We start from the raw sequence: 22,292 nt of genomic DNA, 5'->3' as shown, positions 1-22,292 counted from the left end.
TAAGTCATTTCCATGACTCCATGCACGACTCATGACTTGTCCAATGAAAATTTGTTGTAGAATTAACCTCTAAGCTTCTAAATTTCTTCCAATCATAAAGAGTCATCTTTAAATCATCTATCTTTGCAGTGATACTTCGACAACAATTTGCATGAACAGTGGTTACTGCCCTAAAATCTTTACTATCTTGACAAAATCCACTAAAATAGAGGGTATCCAAAAACCTAACCTTGAGTCCTAAATGTCCAATTATACCACTTTTAATGAGGTCAACAAGCACATCTTGCTCCTTTTTTTCAGTTGAATTGTCTTTTTTTCCATACCATGTTTCGAACAAAGTTACGGTCTTGTTGTTCGATCTTACTAAGAAAAATCCAGTATTGATTGGTTGTTTTTGTAACCAAGGATCGCCAAGGTATCGGTCTGTGCTAATTTGAAGATCTTCAGTCTCATTCTTGCTCAACTTTTCGAATGGATTTCTTAACCACATTACATCAATGTCCTACAAAAGAATGAAGTGATTATGCAAGTAAATATATATAGTGAAAATGCAATTACAAGCTAGAGAGTCCATAGAATTCCTAGTTTAACCGACAAAAAATTGTCGAAATTGTTAAGCTGAACGCCACGATCGGATTTTAAACTCCGACTTCCTTACTTGTATGTATGAGTTTACAATGGTTTCATCATTTCGTCCGTGTAATATTTTGTTGATGAAAACTTCCGTGGATATAACTAGATGCATGTGACAAAAAAAAATACTTAGATGCAAAATTCTCAATTCTCATCGTCTTTACAATTAAAACAGTGATATTACTAACATTAGTTCCCCACGAATTACATAATTATATTTTTTGCTATTTTAATTGAATTAAAATCAATTAAGTTATTATCTCAATCATAAAAATAAAAATGTCTATTAACATACTTTCCAAGTACAATTATATATGCCATTGATAAAAATTTAAATCATTTTAAAATAAAGATCAACGCTAGACCACTTTACACGTCGTCTCTATTAAAATTTATCCTCATGGAAAAAAAAAAAATTTATTTTACCCTAAACTATAGCTAATAATCTATATATATATATATATATATATATATAGTTAAAATCTCAAAGTACCGTAACCAAGTAAGCTAGTTCAAGTATTTTTCAAACAGGTCCTATGTCTACTTTGGTACACGTGAGAAAAATCTTAATTACTTCACCAAATTCTTAAACATGAAATGTGATGACATTTATAAGTTAGTCAAAATAATTTCCTAGTGTGGCAAAAAACTTTGATTATTTATTTTGACACGCTAGGAAATTTATCTCATCTTGAATGCTCAGTCACATGCAACATGCAAGGTTTTTTCCCAATCTCTAAAAACGTGTTATGTATAAGAAATTGAATTGTAGTCTTGAACATTTTAGATTGCTATAGTACTACAAAGTATGCAACTTGAACATTTTTATTAACTCTCTTGTTTCTATGGAAATGACCGCCCGGTAATAAAGAGTTTGGCCGCGAAATTAGGAAAATTTAGCCAAAAATTGTTTACACTAGAAATCGGACTCGAGTTCTCCTGAACAATCTGTCTTATGAAGGAATTCATTACCCAGTACAACTCAATGTCTTGGGTTTATAACTTGAAGTCTAGAACATTTTGATAAACAACTTTTTGACTATGGATAATTAAACAGTATTTATAATTTATGGCTTTGATTGATAGAAATTAGGAAAAAAAAATAAGTATATAAATGTTTTATTTCTTTCAAGTTTTGACCAACCTTTCTAATTTAATGTAATTAATGTTTAAGAAAATAGGATTTTTTTTTTCTTTATATAATCAAAATATGATGGCACTTCAACATCTAAAACTTACCGTGAAAATGAAGTTGTAGCCACGTTTTAGAACTTCCAAGAGAAAATAAGTCCTTCTCCACATCATCTTGATGAAATCTTGAGACATGAAGAATTTCTCACCTCCAAAATCAACACCATTTGTTTCCAATCTATAACAATTTAACCGCAAAAATTCGCATCGATCGTAGGCCGTTTGATCAACGGCTACAATGAGAAGGTTATCAATCAAAGACCTTGTTCTTTCTCCAAGCCAAAAACTGCTTAAAAATAAATCAAACATGGTGATTGCATCACCCTCTACATCTTGTTCTACATAAGCCTTATTTACTATAGCAATTATCAAGGTTTTGTTTTTTCCCTTTGTAGCTTTGGCCAAAGCTTTTTCAAGATCATCCCCATATGTTTCATTAACATTGGTACTCTACATTAATAATAAAGAAAATATATATATATAATTATTGAAAAATTCAATCAAGACATGAAGAAAATACATAATTATTGTGAATTTATGATCATCATATAAGAAAATATGTACATTGTTTTGAAGCAAAAACAAAGAAAGATAGAAGTTTTAACCGTATAGGTAGGTGATTTGAACGTACCATGTTTGATTGGTGTTGGCTGAGTAATTGGTTGTGAGATAGAAGTAATAGAGTGGAGAAAGATGAGAAAATAAAACCAACAAAGACTAATGCTACCATTGCAAAACTCCCTAGTGTTTTCCTAAGACTATCCATCATTAATTCTTTTGTGACTTGTGAAAACATATACAAATTAAATCAAGATTGAGAGATATGTGTGTGTGTGTGTATAGTATGAATCACAAAATGCATATATAAAATGAGTCCAGATCCTTTCCTATATATGGTCAAAATATACATTTATAAAGTGTCTATATAAGTAAATATTACATTATTCATCATTTTATGTTAAAATATACACTTATATCTTCTTTTATATAAAATATATTAGAGAAAATTACACTCTTTTATTTCTTCCATTAAAAGAAGTTTGAATTTCATTCCCCTCTTTATATTAAAATCTACATTTCATTCACCAATCGTTAGTTGGTTTAGTGGTGATTGACGCTGAACTTGGTAGGAATGACCACAGTTTGATCCCCGCAACTGCGATCGGGAGGGGGCTGGAACCACTTGATGCCAGAACTGACCCCCGAATCAGATTAAACTTGTGGTGAAAATAAATAAAAAAACAAAAAATCTACATTTCATTCGTTAACAAAAATTTTATTTTAATATAGTTAAACTTCTAAAGTATTATGTTTATTTTGTTTTTTTGCGACAATCATCATTGAATCAGCTATTGATTTTTAAAGCATAGTAGTTTGGTATAATAATACATCATATCCGATGAAAACACCATCCTACATACTTTTTATAAATTTTCTTGAAAAAGAATAAATCTTTAGAGGATTAATTTCGGTTTAAAACTTGTATCACTCCTAAACACCATGTAAAGTTTATGACTGTCCAGTCCACCATAGACAATCCAAAACTGAAGTATGGCTTCTGCAATTAATATGGCCATTGATCGACACAATGATATAAAGCTCTCATAATTAATAGTTGATAAAATTATTAAGGAACACATGAATAAAAACCAAACAAATTATTCATTACTTATAAGTTACAACTCAAAATGATCATCCACACACATATATATGAGACATCATTACACTGAAAATTCACAAAGCAGAAGTAGAAAATGAGATTTCAACTAACGTCTACACTACTAGAAAAATTCTAATTAGCGAGGGAAGTATTCCGTCACTAAACACTATATTTCCGTCACAAAGCAATTTAATGACGGAATTTGTTGCGGCCCTAAATCCGTAAACAATTTCAACGTCGCAAATTATTAGCGAGGGAATTTCAATTCCGTCACAAACTGGTACGGAATATATCTGCTGCTAAAGTTAAATTCCGTCACTAAATTACAAACATGACCAATTTTATTTCCGTCACTGATTAATGAGGGAATCATGGACCAATTTTTCCGTCACTGATTAATGACGGAATCTTAGACCAATTTTATTTCCATCACTGATTAATGAGAGAATATTTTCTAATTATGAGAGATTCATTATATCACAAATTTGTGACTGAATACATTTCCGTCACTGATATTGCATTTGTGAGGTTTATGTTTCCCTCAGTAATTATGAAGGAAACTGTTATGTTAAATTTATGGTTAATATAGCAAACTTCTTACCTAATTTCACTCATGATATAGCAACTGCATTTACTATATTAAATAAATAAAATTAAAATCATCAATACACAATATTTAATAAGAAATACTTTTTAAATTGTGTTCATAAGTATTTATACACAATCACCAAAATACATGGAAGCCATAACTAATATAACATTGTTCTTGAAACTAATACTACTAACATTGTTTTTTTTATCAAAAAAGCATTGTTCTTGAAATTAAGTGTATACGACCAAACACTCAAAACAACCATAACTGTTATTGGACATTCAAATTTCAGACAACCACAGGGGGAATTGGGGGAATATCCTCACCATGGTTCGTCAAATGATAATAATCAATCATGAATCCCTTCCTACATAGATGTGTCTTCACTGTTATTGGACTTTCAAATTTCAGACATTTGCATTTCTTACACGGGCATCTAATATCCCCTCTTCCGATGTTATTTACATCTTGTTCCAAAGCAAACTTAATAAACTCATCAACTCCGATTTCAAATTCTTCGGTGATATTCTTGTGTGAATCAACTCTATTATTGATCCACTTTCTATTTCCAGGTACTTCCATCGCTGATGCATTATTTATTTACACAATAAAGAAATAAAGAAAATAACTCTAGAAAAACAAGCTAACATAAAAAGTCTAGAAAATCACAGCAACAAGAAAATAAAACAAATGGAATAAAGCACTGCATCATGAAATTTCTACAAGCTAACATAATCCATCATTAATCCTTTTCCAAGTTTTGGAGTAACAAAAGCAATAAACAAAAGAGCCTATAGATAAAGAGTATAAGCATGTAGCAGGATAATTTTACTCTTCTACATTCAACAACAAATTAACAACCTGCAGGTCATGTTTTCTAGTACTCCTATCCTACTACTTCATATCAGAGACAGAGAGGTTCACATGCTAAATCTAGCTTAGCTGAAGAAGAATTCAAATCATATCGCACATTCTCAATTGGTTCAATTGGTTTGATTTTATTCGATTTTTAAATAAAGGAAAAATTACACTCACCTCCGTCTTTAAATGACACTGACATGTTAAAATAGATAAAAACCTCCCCCTTAACTTAACACCGTTTATACATCTGTTAAATCTAAAAATTCATTATTTCTTTTTGGTTCACGGTTGCTGTTAAATTTTATAGTAATAATTTGATTGTTACTAGTATTTTGATGGGAGTCCAATAGCAGGTACGATTGGCTTAGGATTTCGCTGGTAATTTTGATAAATTGAGCTATGAATTGTGCTCAGATCAGGAGACTTGTTACAATTGAAGGGTAGAACAAACATAAATGAATGTATATGTATGAGAGCGAAAGCAAACACGAAAGAAATAGCTGATGATGAAAGAGATAGCTTCAACCTTCAGGTGGTCTACTACTATGCTTTATTTTTGCTGTCTTATTAACCAATTGAGCTAAATCACTTAAACTTGTATTGGAAAATTAAAGTGAAACTCTGATATACCTACTTAATCAAACACAACAATGACTTAATCAAACCATATTTGCAAAAATCACTTAATCAAATATCACTTAATCAAACACAACAATGACTTAATCAAACAACTTTGACTTACGAGTTTTTACTAATATCTCAAACCACATTTGCAAAAATCACTTAATCAAACACAACAATGACTTCATAATTTTCAAACACAACAATCAAACACAACAATCACATAATCGAACTATATTCCAGAAAAATCACTTAATCAAACCACATTTGCAAAAACCACATTTGCTATGTATATATACAGTGTAAGTGTCAAAACAAGAAAAAAAATTATCAAGTAATTATTTTCTGTCTTTTAATATTCTTACTAACTTCTTGTAAATAAACTTTTTTGTGGGCACACCATCCTAACTTTTCAGAAATTTTCTTGAAAAAAATATATTTAGAGGATTAATTTTGGTTTAAAAGTTGAATAACTTTAGCTAGCCAGGTAAAAATGTTACGCGAAAATCACTTTCGAAAAAGTTACGACAAAAATGTGTACTTAACCAACAAAAAGCCAAGTCACAACATCTAAAAGTATATAATTTTTAGGAAAACCAAAAGTATTAATCAAATAAAACTATTAAATAGTTATAATCTAAATGGCTAATCTCATGACAGAATAAATTAAATTTACACAGAAGGGAAACCAGTTTGTTAAACAGGACACTATTACAGACTCTAAGCACAGTCCCACATCAGTATAGATTACAATAATAGTTGGATTTTGATCCATCTTGAGGTCAACAATGTAGTTAGACTGAGATCTAATGGGAATCAATAGTCATTAACAGCTAAAGATAAAACAAGCACTGCTTCAAAGTTCGTTGCGAGAACTTCCTGAACACGAGATAGATCAATGGAAGAATACTCGAACCAGTATCAACTCAAGGACACTTCCTTTGGATATACGAAGCACCATGCTCTTCATACCTATAAGAAATGCATTAAAACAATTTACTGTTCAAAACTATCCTTTATTAAAGAATTTCAAACTTAATTTCATAACCATGATTTTCTTATAACGAGCATAAGTTTGGGTCAGGTAATTACTCGGATTTAGAGAACCACATTTGTTGGAAGGAACCAAGAGAAGCCAATATACTGCCTCCTATCCAGACACTGCCCATAAATTCACCATCATGAGTTAGAAAACAGTTTATACAATGCATCAACAATCCTTAATAAAATCATGGTATTGGCAGAGAGAGAGTGTGTGCACACCTGAACCTCCTTTCAGTAGCATTTCCACTGGCCAATACCTTCACTCTAGCAGCCTGAGGGGATTCCTGTATCACAAATGAAATTTTAGTAAATTTTTATAACAGCTAACCTTTCGAGCTTTATAGAGGACACAAGCAATCACATGCACTTGACAACACTTCAAAAAGATCCAATGTTTTAATATAGCGTAATAATATTTATAAACTCAACGTCTTATCCAATTTTTTATAAATGTTTTCAATTGGGTTATCTTCTTTTAAAAGTGCCTGAAGAACATAGAAGCCTTGTTACATGCATATAATGTAGTAGCATGACCTTACACAGCATCAAGCTTTACAGTTAAACACAATATTTCACCTTAAAAGACATTCATCCAAATGTTTCAAACACTTAATAACACGAGAGCATTTCAATTAAACATTCCCAAGCTTTTCAATTCTATTACCTTTTTACCTTCTCAATCATTATGCCACAGAATAAATTTTATAATTTATTGAGATAATTCACTAAAAAAGAATCAAACAAAGGTCATGCAAAACATTATTAAATGTGCACAACGGAAAAAATACATTAGCACAAAAGAGACGCTCCTTTTCTTTGCAAGTGCATCAAAGAAACACAAGAAAGGAAACCATACGGACATAATTCTCTTCAAAATTACATTTGATAGTCACAATGCTGAAAAACAAAAGCAGCAAATACTCCAAAACCTTGCTGAGAGTGAGAAGCCAAGTATATATATGAGCATTTGGAAGCACCATTTCATAAACTCACTTATGTAGTTTATAGACACAGCTTATACCCAATATCTGCGGAGCAAAGTGTCATTCCTTCTTAGATCGAAGAAACAACCAACATAAAAGCTCTTATATGATAAGTGCTTGCTAAATAAGAGTCAATTAAGTTGTTTATCCAAACACCCTCGAGTCCTAACTTACAAAAGCTGCCAAGACACAAACAAACCTTGCACTAAAATTCAAGAATTGAAAATTGGACAGATACCATAAGCCTATGCATAACATGTAGCACTCCTTAGTGCCACAAAACTTAGAAAGCAAGTTTAAATAAAAAATAAAAAAGGACTATGCAAAAACTAAGTATAAGAAAAAAGTCGGGCAAAGTCCCCAATCAATTGTACTAATGGATGTAGAGCTGTAAAAAGGGCCTTAAGGGGCCGGCCCTTTAAGGGGCGGACCCACTTATTCCTGATTATTAATTTTATTTAAATTTTAAACACAGTTTTTTTAGGGTGCCGATCGTGGACAGTGCTGATTGAAGAAAAAGAGAATAAGTTCACGACACTAGAAAAATTGTTTAAAATTTAAATAAAATTAATAATCAGGAATAAGTGGGTCCGCCCCTTAAAGGGCCGACCCCTTAAGGCCCTTTTTACAGCTCTAAATGGATGTCACCAACTCAACACAGTAAAAGTAGACTAAATAGGATGAGACACAACGTAAACAACAATGTTAACAACCAAGTCTTACAACGCTATTATTCAGGCACAGAAAAATCATTTGAAAAAAATATGTCAGCCTGTGAAATCACCACCTTAAAACAATAATAGGTGAAAAATATTCAAGTGTAAACAAAAGTCATCAAGGTGATTAACCTCCGAATTGCCACTCATTGCCACACAGTGAATAAAATAAAATAGGACTTATTAGTTACATTATACCTCTAGCAAGTCTTTCTCAAGGCGTTCCTTCAACTGTTGCATTGAAGCGGTGCCGCCGGCAAGCTGAAAGTGAAATGAAATCAAAATTAAATCACAGGAATATGATTCTTCACAAAATACTTCCATCATAGTATTCAGTACAACACGACAAAACCTATCAAACAGATAACTTGGCCTATATATGTACATCATACGGTTTCAGCAAATATTTATTGATTGAATTTATGGATAAATGTCAGTTCACTAAAAATACAACTCAAAGCATTTCAACCAAGATTAAAATTTAGTTTCAATGCATGTGATTTATGGGTATATCTCCAAATTTTCAATAAAAAAGGATGGTCAACTGCATGAAGCTCCTGCAATGCTCTCATCAAAATGGTTATGAGAGTGGATATATGTGTGCAGACTATCTGCTTATCCATTTTTATTATAGACTAAAAATGTCCATTCTAAAAGTATTTAAGCTCTATATAGGAACTGGCTAGAGTATATATACACAAAGGAACAGAGATAGAAGGAAACCATAAATAACGTACCAGTATGCTACTAAATAATTCTCTTCGAATGTCTACATCACACTTGTTAATGCTTTCGATAACCTGCAAATATTCAAAGGAATGTAAAATCAGCAATCAAAACCCTAAACAAAAACAATATCACTACAATCAAAGCTTTTTCCCACTAGGTTAGATGAAGCTACATGAATCAAATTATGCCATAATGTCTTATCACGAATCATGTCTAAATGCAAGTCCCTCTAATGGCCTGGCCTATAATTTCCTCAATCATGCCCTTCTACCCCAAGCTATTGTATTATGACGTACTATTTGAGATACTCCCTCTGTCCTTTTTACTAAACTAAACCCCTTTTGCATTTTTCACATATATTAATAAAAGCAGGTAGTGTATTTAATGTGTTCAATTTGTGTATCAATGTTCCTAAGATACCTATTTATAGATGGATGCTTCTAATTTTGACTTTTCATCTTTCAAGACAGTATTATTAATCAGGGTATAGTTAGAGGAAAAATATGTATCTAGTAATTTGGGGTAGTGCTGATATTTAGAGACGGTTTTTTTCTCTCAAAAGGGGCTTATTATTAGGGCCAAAGGTAGTACTAAAAAAACAGCAACCAAAGCCATTTCCCATTATAAGGGCCAATGTTAGTAATTAGGGTCTTGGGATACTTTAAACAAACACATTAAATTACTATACCATTTGAGGCAGCCCACGAACTGATGGAGCAATTTCTGCAAAGCTCTCCATGCCTGGAATTGACTGCAATTTGCATTGAAACAATATAAGACTAAAAGAGCAGGATTATTGATTCTGAAGTAATATATGGAACAGCAAAAAAAAAAATAGAAGCACGGCAAAAAAGAAATGAACAAACAAGGCTGTGCAGTGCGCAGCAGGAGAAGGTTGTAGAGAGATGCTTTGAAGAAGCTAAACTTTTTTAATACAGTACATACATAATGAAAGTAATCTCATATATAGATAGTCCTTTGCTAGGTATGATAATAATTGTATTATATTTTAGGAAATAACCATTTCCAACCTTTTTCCTCTTATTGAGGGGATGAACCAATACAATCAAGACACACACACACAATACACATGAATCTTGATTTATCAAAAATTATCATCTTTATCTCATACTCTAATTCACATTTTCACTATCTCTCACATATTTACAGATTTGGAATTTGAGTTCTTTGAAATCTATTTGGAATTGGAAACCTCTCTCCTGAACCTTTCGATACTGTGACTTATCTGACTTAAAAATGCAAATATATAGATATATAGATATGTTTTACTATATTAAAATATATTATGCTTTGTTCAATTATTCATCATGAAATTAAAACTCTACATATTTTAACTAAATTAAAATATACTCAAAATTGCCACTTTTTTCACCGCAAAAATTGCAAATGATAAAAATGCTAGTGTTTACTTTTTTGCTTCACGGAATTATTGGAAACAGTAAGTAATGTTGTAAGATAATTGGAAAAGGCAATGGGAGGTTGTAAGAATTTTATTCTATTGTCTTTTAATTATTAGCACCTCGCTTCAATAAGGAGGGTGCCTTTTGACACCTCTAAAAGTTGCCTCAAGAGTCAGGGCAAATTTTTCTTCGAACTCCCTTGACAGAAGTTTAGAATATTTAAAAGGAAATGCAATATCATAAATTTTTCATGTCAGATGAACAATGGGATAAACTGGCCACATTTTTAATGCAGATCACATACCTGAGCCAGGGATGGATTGAAAAGAACATCTGGAATCTTAAATCTGTCAGCTCCAATTTCAAGTGTCCTGTGGTATAAAAATTTTAAAAAAAAAATTGTCATGACAACCTTGCACCATAGATTATGGTTAAACAAGAAACAATAATTATACTATGAAATATGTCCAATAGGTAATACTAGAAACATGTGTTATCAAGATGAAACATAACTCAATTTATCCCCCCCACTATTTATATCAGCAAGAATAACTGCAACTTACTGGCCATCAGGAAGCTCATATGAGGTCGTTGGGATGTTTGAATATGCACTCTCTGCCAAATAAAGAAAAAAAATGGATGTCATATATGGGAACTTCTTGGATAAATTCTATTGGAGTAGAGAAGGTAAAAGTATCTTCTAAAGCTACGAAGATTTGACTGAAAAATATGTATATCATCAAAACAGATTATTGAAAAAGCCTCACATACAACAAGCAACCCCAAAGCACATCACAAGCGATGACAAGTCATGGCCTCTTATTCAAAAAAAGGTATAGTGAATGACACCATACAAATTAGACAGTCTCCAAACAAATGTGTTTAAAAGAACACGCAGAGGACCAACAAGATTCAAAACATTATATGAGACGAGTACAGGTATACAAACCATCATATGGAGTATCTGGTGCACGGCACACACATTCCTTGATATCACTAGCAATCACCCTCTGTCACAAGGGAACAGTTACCATATATACAATACATGTCATTTAATAAAATAAAACGTGATCAATGACAAACCTGGGAGTAGAGTTTGTAGCTTTCAGTTGTATTTGGAAAATCCAAATCTACAGTCTGTCAGATTCAGAAATTAAAAAAAATTAAAATTGATGCAAGATTTAAGAAATTTTAACTGGAATCCCATATTGTCCAAGTTCATTTTTTTGAGTGGGAAGCGGGGGCTTCATACTTACACTACAATTATTGCAATAAAGTGAAAGAAAAAATTGTTACTAAACAGGTCATCAACATGAAAACACATAATACCTGAAACTCTCCAGGGCGTATTTCCTTTCTCCTAAAGGAATACCGAGGCTTCATCTGTACAGCAAAAAAGGGGAAATGTCAGGCAGATAAAATCGCAGCACCTTTACCACGGATGATCACTGATAAATATAATAGCTAGTTTTGTAACCCACCGCAATACCCTTGCTCTCCAAGCTTTTCATCAAGCAGTCTGTAAGAAATTCTCCTCCGATTGGAGAGGTTGCCACAGCCTTGTGTTGCAAAAATAGAAGATATGATCAGACAGAAAGGCTTAGTATTAGCCAAATCTAAAATATAAATGCCAGGGTAGAATGAGATCTTGAATTCTTAATTTTATTATATAAAGCTGAATGAAAGATGTTATGAATATGCAGAGCATACATAAAGAAGCATTGGTTTGTTCATTCCGAGGCAATAATTAGTACCTCACATATACATGGCCACTCGTTTATAAATTTTTAGTAATTATCTGTATTCTTTCTTCTTTTTTTTTTTTTTTGCAAAATCATAATGATAAATGATTAAGTGGTACAACAGAGATGATATATATTTGTATTTGTTTTTCGTATTTAATTAAAACAACAATTCAAACCTTTCCCATCTAGGTGTGTCAGCTACATGGATCAAATAACACTATATAACATCCTACCATGAATCATATATAAAGATAGACATTTGAACACTAAATTTTCTTAATCATTTGACTTTGGTCTTCCTCTACATCTTAACTAATGGACTATCCTCCATTTGATCTATATGATAAAAGACACGTAAATAGTAATTATACGATTAGTTAGAAGACTTCATATTATTTTTCATGAAATTGGACAACAAACTAAAGATAGCTTAATCAAATGAAAATATGAATAAATTCAATTACATGACAAGTGAATTCTATTTGATTCATTAAAAATAAATACCTTCTGAAGAACATAGCCATCGTGTACCGGTGCAACTGTAGTTGATCCTCCGCCACTGGGAGCAATGGAATAATAATGAAAACCTCTCATTAGCAACTTATATTGCAGCATGAAAATGAACTGATATATTTAACTTTCAGACTTAGACGATTACCCCCCTTATTTCAATGTTTTCAATTGAATTTTCATGTTAATAATTATTTTAATTTGGTCCCTTAATATGCCATGTTACAATCACAGGGTAGGAGTATAACTTTTGTCATTATCAACCACACCCCTTATGATGATTAAATCATAGCATAGTATTAGTACCATGGTTACTTTAGAATAATCAAACAGGATGAGGAAAATATAAGACATGTTAACGGATAAATAGCGATTAAACTTTCAGACTTTTTATTCAGCAACTAAAAGTACATAGTTCACACGTTTATTTGAGAAGACTTCTTTCAAAGAAAGTAAAATCCTCTTTATCATTATTGTAAAAATATTATATTCCAGATCCGTTATCAAAATAGTGAATTTATTTTGTGCCATTCTTGGCTCATTTTAGTATGATTACAAACTTTTTTTTATCGTGCTACAAAAGCAACAACAAATGCTTTTTTGTTAGGCTTCATCAACTACTTTGAAGACGACGTGAGGAAGGGGCAAAAGAGGGATTTGGAGTTTGGACTGTAAAAGGTTGTACAACCTTGACTATATGGCAATGTTGTTAAATGGCAGAATGGCATGGTGGGTTTTTGCCAACCACCATAGCTAATTTGTGAACGGATACCTACCATGGTGGCGCCGAAGGCCGCAATGGTGTGGCTGATTTTGGCCTAGCGCTGTATTCTGCCATCAACAATACTGCTACATGGCAGGGAATGTGGGAATGGAGGGAGTTCGTTAGGAGTATGAATATAAGGGGAGGGGAGGTTCAGGGAGAGGTAGGCATAAAAGACTAAGGTGAACAGAGCTTTGGACCCATTATTTCCTAATACAACCTTATTTTAAGACTTCCTACAAATTTCACGGATATTAAGAAAAGTGATTGTAGCAATAAATTTGTAAAGTGTGTTATTCTTACATAATTACCACTACAATTAATAATATAATAGGAGAGAAAATAAATCAATGTTTCCAAATTGTAAATTTTATAGGGGTAGTTTTGTAAAGAAGCCATTAATGCATGTGAAAGTTTGAAGAGAGTCTTATATTAAGGGACTACAAATATAGAAGAGGGTCATAGAATTAGGGTCAAAGGTAGTATCGACTATCAAGTGGATATCAATTAACACTATATTTAGTATAAGACATCTAAGGCATAGTGAAACAAGACAACCATATAAAAAATCTTCCTTATATAATATGCTAAGGAGATATTGATTGAAACGCGGAAATGATGATTGATAAAAAAAAACATCATTAATCGTATTACAAAAAAAAAACCAGATCGAAACTGCTAGTCAACAAATAACTTAATGATCTCTTACCTATCAACGACTAAGGATGTGGCACGCCCTGATGCAAAAGAAGTCAGAACCTATATGTCAAACAAAAGTAAATTTTAGTTAGATATAGGTTAGTGTAGGACTACTCACTTAGTAGCCTCTTTAACATTCTCACTCCATAACATATACTATTATTTTAGTTAGAGATATAGGTTAGTGCAGGACTATTCACTAACAGCATTTTTTGCCAAAAATAACGCAGGTGCTTTGTACTTCTCAAACATGAGCTCTGCTGCCCTGCAATAATCACAACAAACTAAATTATACATATTGATGTTTTAAACAGAGCTACATTAAATCTAGATGATAAATAAAAACCAGAACACCTTTCTCTCTGTTGTTGAGCATTAGAAGAAGGCTCTGCAAGGAGCATGGGATGCTCTTTAGGGTCAATCAATAAGCACTCCCTACTAAAAAAGAAACATGCCAGTTTAAGAATTAAACAATTCCACTTAATGAAAAGAAAAGACAGGAAAAATCATGAAAACCATAAAGAAAAAAAAAATCACGCAATGAAAATATTCCACTTAACCATGTTAGGAAAATAACAACCAACAACACGAGAAGCAATATTCCACTAAGTGGGGTCAGCTACATTATTCCAACATTTAGCTCTATAGAAACAAAATTATTGGAGGGGACGGGGCTCGAACCCTGGATTCACCACTTCTCCACACTTAAGTGTGTGATTCTAGCTACTAGGCTACTAGACCAAAACAAAATTTTCAATCAATTCATTTTGTGTAAGGAGTATAAAATGGTTTCTTCTATTAGAAAGAGATAAGCTAAGTAAAGGAAAAAGCGTGAAAGAGTGGGAAAGCTCCTAGAGAGTTATCTCTACCTGAAACTTGTGAATTCCAAATCTGACTGGAATGAGAATACGTGAATCTATTTATAGAACAGTTAGGTCTAATTAAATGTAACAGAATGCCAGCTGGCATAACTGAATTCTAACAGAATTTTGGGCTGGGAAGGGAGAGGGATTGGGTCAAAGCGCAATCTCTCATTACAAGATAGAGGTATACTGTATATTCCTAATAACAATACATATAGAGCATCCCTAGAGTTATAACTATCTACTATCTAGTAATATTTTCTGTTGAGTCTGTTAGCAATCTAATGATCACAAACTACACCTGGAGTATTTATTTGTTTCATCCAATCAACTTTATTTATTAAGACCAATCGAAAATATACAAAATGTGCAAGTTATGGTATGAAGTGACCCCTATGCCAATCACATATGTCATAAAATAAGAAATGTGAAAACAACATCCTTATGATGCAGATCATCAGTATCAACCTGAAGGCATGTTCCCAAATGCTGTCAACAATATCCCAGTCAGCAACAATTCCATCCTTTAATGGAGACAGCACCTGACATCATGAAAGAAAAAGATAAGTACACCTACTAATTATAAAAGAAAAAAAAAAACTGAAAAGTATACATTAAATGGTAATAAAGAAGACCATTACAAAAACTTTACCTCCATAAAATCTCTACGGTAGCCCAAGGACTGAGATCCTACATATAATTTCCTCTTTCCCTTGGCTTTATCACCGTCAACATTTCTACTATTGTTCTTTGATTCGCCAGAGCCAGAGTTCTTTTCAGCATCATCCGATTCATCAACATCCATTTGATCAATTGCTCCAACAACCTAATTTCACATGAGTCAATACAAAACTCCCCGTCATCAGATTATCATATATCCATCCTCAAATGCGTTAACCATCCAAAGATTTTAATCTAACAAACCATAAATCATACATGAACCTAGCTACACTATCAAGCAGACAATCGGTACTAATTTGTACCCAAAAAATTGCCAATGGCCTAAGATTATATAATATATCAAACATACAAGCTGTACTAACTTGTGACCAAAAAAGTTGACAATGCCCTCTCCATCAATTAACATCAACAAAAACCAAAAAGAACGATAAAGCTGAAAGCAGCTAATAATACTAGTGAAACAGAAAATACAGCAAAATTCAAAATTTTCAACAAAAAATAACACACTTACGGAAGGAAACACAGCTTTGGGAGCATCTTCACCGGCATAACCAGCTTTACAGGTATGTGAACCCAAATCAATTACTATAGCTGAAACTTCATCTGCAAAATTCAACAAAATGAAGAATGTTGAGAATTATCAGAAGAATAAGTGAGTAATAAGAAGAAAAGACAACTTTTTTCCGCACTCACCACCACCGTACATGACTGTAAAAGCTCTATAAACTCAACAGGAGAATTAGGGTTTATAAATTACTTCTGAATTTTAGGGTTTTGGAAATTTCTCAATCTCTCTATAGTTTCATGAGAAAGAGATGGAAAAGGAGAAGGAATGAAACTCCGATGAGGAAATTCGCCGATGCGGCAGTTACCGGCGAAGGAGAAGGAGGAAGCGCGCGCGATTTGAAGAAGAAAGAAGATGCTAGGGTATATGAAATTTACAGACACTGTATTTCGATAAACCCGCGCGAATTGCTATTACCAACCCCGTTTTCTACTAACTACACACCCAAAAAGTTGTTTTTATTTCTTTCTGGTAAACCTACCTAACAAACCTTAAACCTTCAAAAGTAAACCTTAAAATAAACTAATTCAACATACTATACAGTATTATATAGTAGAGGAGTGCCAGCAACACACTCTTTAACAAACATACTTCAACACACTCTCTTCTATTGGTCAAAATTTATATGGGTCCCATAAAAGTTATATGGGTCCACATTTTTTTATGGAACCCATGTGAATTTCAACCAATAAAAGAGAGTGTGTTGGAGTGTGTTTGTTAAAGAGTGTGTTGCTAGCATTATTCTTATATAGTATCATCTTATCAATTGGGTTAAATTCATAAGGACTATTTGAGACATTATCTTATGTAGATAAATAATTTAAGGGTCATGCTAACCGGTGCCCCGGGGCACTGGTTAAGGAAACCAAAAAAGGAAATTTTAAAATTGAAAATAATACTTTTTAGACTTTCGAGGCGTTGACCGCACAAACTTCAATATGATATTACTATAATTGGTTCCTTAAACAGTGCCCCGGGGGCACTGTTTAGCATTTTCCATAATTTAATTAGTATTTATTAAATTATGACTTGTTTAGGCATTCAATTTATTTGATTTTGACAATTTAATTGAGTAACCAAAAAAAAAAGACAATTTAATTGAGTAATTTAATTGAGTGTGTATTTTGTTTATTTTTTATCATAAAATTACTAAAAAAAATACACTTGGATGTGTTTGATTTGCTAAAAATTAAAGGATTGAACTGAACTGAATAATTTCAACTATATTGTGTTTGATTTTACAATTGTTATTAGGACTGGACAAACTGGGGACATGGGACATTAGAAAAACAGAAATTTTTGTCCTCATTGAATTATGCGACAACTTTTTATCCTTTGCACAAGTTGTTTAATATACCGAAATAATTTTTTGACCACTAAACATCAGTATATATGATAAAATTTATGCAATACCTCAAAATTTGTTCTGTATTGTGATGTCTTTTATTGTTTCGTACTTACATTCAAAGGGACCAATAGTGTGTTTATTAGGATAAATAGTGTTTGGTAACAAGGTTCTATTTATATAAATAGATGGTCACAAGGCATTGGTTTCCCTTGTCATTCCTACAAATCCATACAAATGGGAACTTCTTGGTTTATGGCTACGTGTTTCATCCTTATTCTCTATGGTGTTGCCCAAAATGAAGCTTTCCATCATACTCATTCTTTCACCTTTAATTTGAACCAAACATATAAACCTTCTTTTCACTTCCAACCTTCTAAGAATTGGATGAATGGTATAGTATTTCGTTCAACTTAGTTTCAATTAATTCAATTAATATCCACTTAATTTCCTTAATTACTTACTTGTTTTTCTAATGGATTTTCTTTTGCTTCTTGTTTTCTTACTCTTGGCATGATATGTTGGAATGGAGTTGCAGATCCTAATGGTTAGTTCTAATCTCGATTATGTTTCTCTTTTAAATATCATGATTCAAACTTCGGTCCTTACATATTACATGTAGTGTCCCTTTAAACAGAATTTTACTCACGGGAACACTCTGAGTCATATTTTTATTAGGCATAACATAAATACTCACCAATATAAATGAAATTAAATAAATAAATATTAATTTGAAATGACTTTTAAATTAACTATGTAAATGGAGAGGATCTTTACTCCTAAATTTATAGCATTTCGACCATTCCTAATAACTATTAATTAAGAATAATCTAGCTATATATTTTATGGAAAACTTGTGAAATTAAGTTGCTAATGTCTACCAAAAGGGGTCAAATGAACATTGCTAAACTCTAATGTCCAAATAGCCAAATACAAGAAAATAGAAATGCTAACAACACTCTTTTGAACACTCTCTCTATTAACATAAATATTTTGAGTTTGTTCCCATATATTTATTTTTTTTAACAATTTTAAATTTGTACTACATAAACTTACTGTATATATTAATTTAAATGAATATTGTTAAAAGTAAAAATATATGTACCTAAGATCCATTCTAAATGTTCTTTTTGCATGTGAATTAGGTCCTATGATATACAAGGGACTATACCATATGTTCTACCAACACAATCCAAAAGGTGCAACATGGAGCAACAATAGCATTGTTTGGGGGCATTCTGTTTCAAAGGATCTAGTGAATTGGTTTCCATTACAACATGCTCTTACCCCAACCAAATCCTATGATATCAATGGTTGTTGGTCAGGTTCATCCACACTTCTCTCAAATAACAAACCAACTATCTTATACACTGGCATTGACATTAATCAACACCAAACTCAAAATTTGGCCATACCCAAAAATGTTTCTGACCCATTTCTTAGGGAATGGATAAAATTACCAAATAACCCTTTAATGGTGCCAACTATTGGTAACAAAATTAATGCAACTTCATTTAGAGACCCTACCACTTCTTGGATTGGTCATCATGATGGTTTGTGGAGGGTACTTGTTGGAAGTCAACAAAAGGGCAATAAAGGAATTACACTTTTATTTAAAAGTAAAGATTTTGTTAATTGGGTTCAAGCTAAAAATCCTTTTTATTCAGCCCAAAAAATTGGAATGATGGAGTGTCCTGATTTTTTTCCTGTGTTGATTAATGGTTCAATTGGACTTGATACATCTAGTTATGGTCATGTTAATATTAAGCATGTGCTTAAGGTTAGTTTAATTGATGTGTCACATGATTATTATTTGATTGGTACTTATGATATAATTAAGGATGTGTTTATTCCTAATAAGGGATTTGAGCAAAACAATTATGAGTTATCCTTGGTTCTAAGATATGATTATGGAAAGTTTTATGCATCTAAAACATTTTATGATGATGTAAAAAAGAGAAGGGTCTTATGGGGTTGGATTAATGAATCTTCAACTCAAGAGGATGATGTTCAAAAAGGATGGTCTGGAATTCAGGTAATAATTTTTTTTGCTTTTATATTATTAATATTTGTAAACTTGTGATTAAGAATGGTTAATGAGCTTCATTAAAAGACGAATCATTCAGGAGAACTCGAGTTTAATTTCTAAATGAAACAATTTATTGGTCAGATTTTACTTACCTCATGACCGAACTCTAAATTACTAGACTCTCTTCCTCTTGGAACCAGAGAGTTAAGAAAAAGAAATATTTGTAAACTTGTTTTAAGAGAGTTTATAGAAGTATGGTTTATGACATATATTCATAAGTTGTATTAAATTTATTTCTATAAACTTTTCAGAATAGCTTATTATTTCCGTATAAGTTATATAAGATAGATTATAAAAACGACCTATAGCTTAGTCGGTGTTTAATTATTGACAAAACACATGGACATGAATTTGCAGGGAATTCCTAGGACTCTCTGGCTTGATAAATCTGGGAATCAATTGATCCAGTGGCCTATAGTTGAAATTGAAAAACTACGTACAAACCATGTTAACTTGCACTCCAAAGTGTTAAAGGGAGGAACACTGCTTGAGATTTCTGGTGTGACAGCAGCACAGGTGAAATATGCATATGATCTTCATTTTTTAAAATTTAGTTAGTAATAATTTAAGTTAGTAATATATGTGAGAACATTTGTTGGGGTCTGGTGCAAATACATTAACAAGAAGACGACAAAAAAGAAATAAATTTATAGACTTTGAGGCTTAAAGCCTTAGTTAGAGCCGTTTGGCCATTGAGCCGGCCTTGATAGTAAAACTCACGTAGAAAATAGAATATTGCATGTTCAAATTCGTGAGTGTGAGATCAAACGGAGCTCGATTAGTTTCTGCTAGGCGAGAAATGAAGAACATAACCAATACAAGAAACAATGGAATGCCGGAACATATATGCTTTTGCGCCATGACAATCTCACTCAAATTACGGGAATAATAGTTGATTTTTCAATTCATTTATAGGTTATCATTCAAGTAACACAAAATTAACCATTGAAATAATTTTATCCTCTAAATTGAAATACTCATTTTGGAGTTGTTAAATCTCACAACTGAAACCATGAATCATGATAATATAGTGGAAGCCACCACAACACATGTGACCACAACATAAATGTGGCATCACTATTGAAGAAGTGATTATAAGCATGCAAATTATATATCCCATTAATTTGTCATTTCCTTTGCAGGCTGATGTTGAAATATCATTTGAAGTGAATGAGCTTGAAAAAGCACAAGAATTAGACCTTAGTTGGAAAATGGACCCTCAACATCTATGTAATGAAAATGGTGCAAAAATGAATGGTGTTGGATTGGGACCATTTGGTTTACTAGTTTTAGCTTCAAAAGACATGCAAGAATACACAAGAATCTTCTTTAAGGTATTTAGAGCAAACAAAAAACATGTTGTGCTCATGTGTAGTGACCAAAGTAGGTACGTGTGTCCCTCCTCTTTCATTATCCATCAAATTCTCACCAAACCAAAGTGTCAATTTTAACTAACTTTATATGTATCATGTATCTTCCATAGATCTTCTTTGAATCACAAGAATGATTTGACCACATATGGAGCTTTTGTAGATGTGGACCTTGTACATGAGGAGTTGTCAATAAGGAGCTTGGTAAGTCAGAGCTTGGTAAGTCAGTCAGTGGTCGAGTCAGAAAAATTATAGAATTTAAACAAAATTTCACATGTGACATAATATATAAATAGTCCAACAAAAAATCTTATTTTTGCTCTAAACTAACCCTTAAAATTTTTCAGTTTTAGACAAAAAAAAAATCTCAATTTTGTCTCAAACTAACCCTAAAAATTTCAGTTTTACCCTAAATTAACCAGTAAAAATACCAAAATTTTAGCCAGAGTCCAGGTAACTGTCCAGACTTGCTGGGTCTCGGCTAGCGTAACATATTTACATTTTTAAATGGTAAATTAAATAGAGACTTTTTATAAAGAAGTTATTAATGCATGTGAAATTCTTGTTAAAATCTACTAACACTTTTTTGTGTCCTCTGTTTTTTGCAGATAGATCACTCTGTAGTGGAGAGTTTTGGGGGACAAGGAAAAACATGCATCACGGCGAGAGTTTATCCAACGTTGGCAATCAATGATAAGGCACACCTTCATGCGTTCAATAATGGAACAGTTGATGTTAAAATCAAGAAATTAAGTGCATGGAGCATGAAAAAAGCAAATATTAATTAATAATATAGTAATAATAATAAAAAATATGGAGAGTTTGCAAGGTCAAGATCAAGTGTTGGCAATGCTGATATTGACATATTGTTAAATTTAACTTTACAGTTCTACGTGTACTTCGTCTATAAATAAAATAAAATAAAAATAATGGAGATAATAATTAAATAAGAAGAAATCTCTTTTATTTTTATTGTCTAGTTGTTGATATAATATTTTTTTTCATGGAACATGTTATGTCAATATCATTCCTTTTAGAGTGGTGATTCAATTAGATGTGTCCCTGATGCTTATCCAACACGATTATTACTCAAACTCAATTACAACTACAGCCACGACAAAATGATTTAGCTACACTTCTCAATTAAGTCCATAAGATACAAGTTTTAAAGACGTGATGCTGAAGCAAGAATTTAAAGACAAAGCTGATAA

The 22,292-nt window shown here is 32.2% G+C and overlaps 3 protein-coding genes across 4 annotated transcripts; 1 reads left to right on the top strand and 2 right to left on the bottom strand.

The window, feature by feature from the left end:
- Positions 1-4: 4 nt before the first annotated feature.
- On the bottom strand, positions 5-4,658 carry LOC123886932 (uncharacterized protein At1g28695-like). The gene is made up of 3 exons (XM_045936199.1): positions 4,374-4,658; positions 1,873-2,274; positions 5-502 (listed from the first exon to the last, which is right to left on the bottom strand). The coding sequence occupies exons 1-3, from the start codon at positions 4,656-4,658 to the stop codon at positions 5-7; spliced, it is 1,185 nt and encodes a 394-aa protein (XP_045792155.1).
- A 1,505-nt stretch (positions 4,659-6,163) lies between these two features.
- On the bottom strand, positions 6,164-16,796 carry LOC123883346 (actin-related protein 4-like). 2 transcript variants are annotated; one of them, XM_045932114.1, is made up of 20 exons: positions 16,406-16,796; positions 16,224-16,315; positions 15,684-15,857; positions 15,500-15,573; positions 14,523-14,603; positions 14,373-14,433; positions 14,179-14,228; positions 12,701-12,755; positions 11,933-12,010; positions 11,781-11,834; positions 11,535-11,588; positions 11,401-11,461; positions 11,015-11,066; positions 10,756-10,822; positions 9,719-9,781; positions 9,039-9,101; positions 8,500-8,562; positions 6,822-6,886; positions 6,651-6,719; positions 6,164-6,530 (listed from the first exon to the last, which is right to left on the bottom strand). In XM_045932114.1, exons 1-20 carry the CDS (start codon positions 16,416-16,418, stop codon positions 6,485-6,487), a joined length of 1,335 nt encoding a protein of 444 aa, XP_045788070.1. In that variant the 5' UTR covers positions 16,419-16,796; the 3' UTR covers positions 6,164-6,484. The 2 variants fall into 2 exon arrangements, with proteins under 2 accessions (XP_045788070.1, XP_045788069.1); XM_045932113.1 differs by having other exon boundaries at positions 14,523-14,606; positions 16,406-16,791.
- A 1,025-nt stretch (positions 16,797-17,821) lies between these two features.
- Positions 17,822-21,977, top strand: LOC123883345 (beta-fructofuranosidase, cell wall isozyme-like). Its single transcript, XM_045932112.1, has 7 exons — positions 17,822-18,016; positions 18,161-18,169; positions 18,768-19,657; positions 20,069-20,227; positions 20,854-21,098; positions 21,195-21,285; positions 21,690-21,977. The coding sequence occupies exons 1-7, from the start codon at positions 17,860-17,862 to the stop codon at positions 21,867-21,869; spliced, it is 1,731 nt and encodes a 576-aa protein (XP_045788068.1). The 5' UTR covers positions 17,822-17,859; the 3' UTR covers positions 21,870-21,977.
- Positions 21,978-22,292: the final 315 nt, after the last annotated feature.

The sequence above is a fragment of the Trifolium pratense genome, linkage group LG5 (assembly GCF_020283565.1).
Source record: "Trifolium pratense cultivar HEN17-A07 linkage group LG5, ARS_RC_1.1, whole genome shotgun sequence".
Taxonomy (NCBI): Eukaryota; Viridiplantae; Streptophyta; class Magnoliopsida; order Fabales; family Fabaceae; genus Trifolium; species Trifolium pratense.
Note: the sequence above shows the minus strand (reverse complement) of the source record. Positions and strands in the feature narration are given on the sequence as shown.

Excerpts from the sequence above, each read along its gene's own strand:
- LOC123886932 (XM_045936199.1), bottom strand. The coding sequence starts at position 4,658 with ATGGAAGTACCTGGAAATAGAAAGTGGATCAATAATAGAGTTGATTCA. Across the intron at positions 2,275-4,373 it reads TTCCCCCAATTCCCCCTGTG|AGTACCAATGTTAATGAAAC; the intron begins GTTGTCTGAAAT and ends TTATTAATGTAG. Across the intron at positions 503-1,872 it reads GCTACAACTTCATTTTCACG|GACATTGATGTAATGTGGTT; the intron begins GTAAGTTTTAGA and ends ATTCTTTTGTAG.
- LOC123883345 (XM_045932112.1), top strand. The coding sequence starts at position 17,860 with ATGGGAACTTCTTGGTTTATGGCTACGTGTTTCATCCTTATTCTCTAT. Across the intron at positions 21,099-21,194 it reads ATGTGTAGTGACCAAAGTAG|ATCTTCTTTGAATCACAAGA; the intron begins GTACGTGTGTCC and ends TATCTTCCATAG. Across the intron at positions 21,286-21,689 it reads AGTTGTCAATAAGGAGCTTG|ATAGATCACTCTGTAGTGGA; the intron begins GTAAGTCAGAGC and ends TGTTTTTTGCAG.
- LOC123883346 (XM_045932113.1), bottom strand. Across the intron at positions 11,462-11,534 it reads GCTACAAACTCTACTCCCAG|AGGGTGATTGCTAGTGATAT; the intron begins GTTTGTCATTGA and ends CCCTTGTGACAG. Across the intron at positions 8,563-9,038 it reads AATTATTTAGTAGCATACTG|CTTGCCGGCGGCACCGCTTC; the intron begins GTACGTTATTTA and ends TTTCACTTTCAG.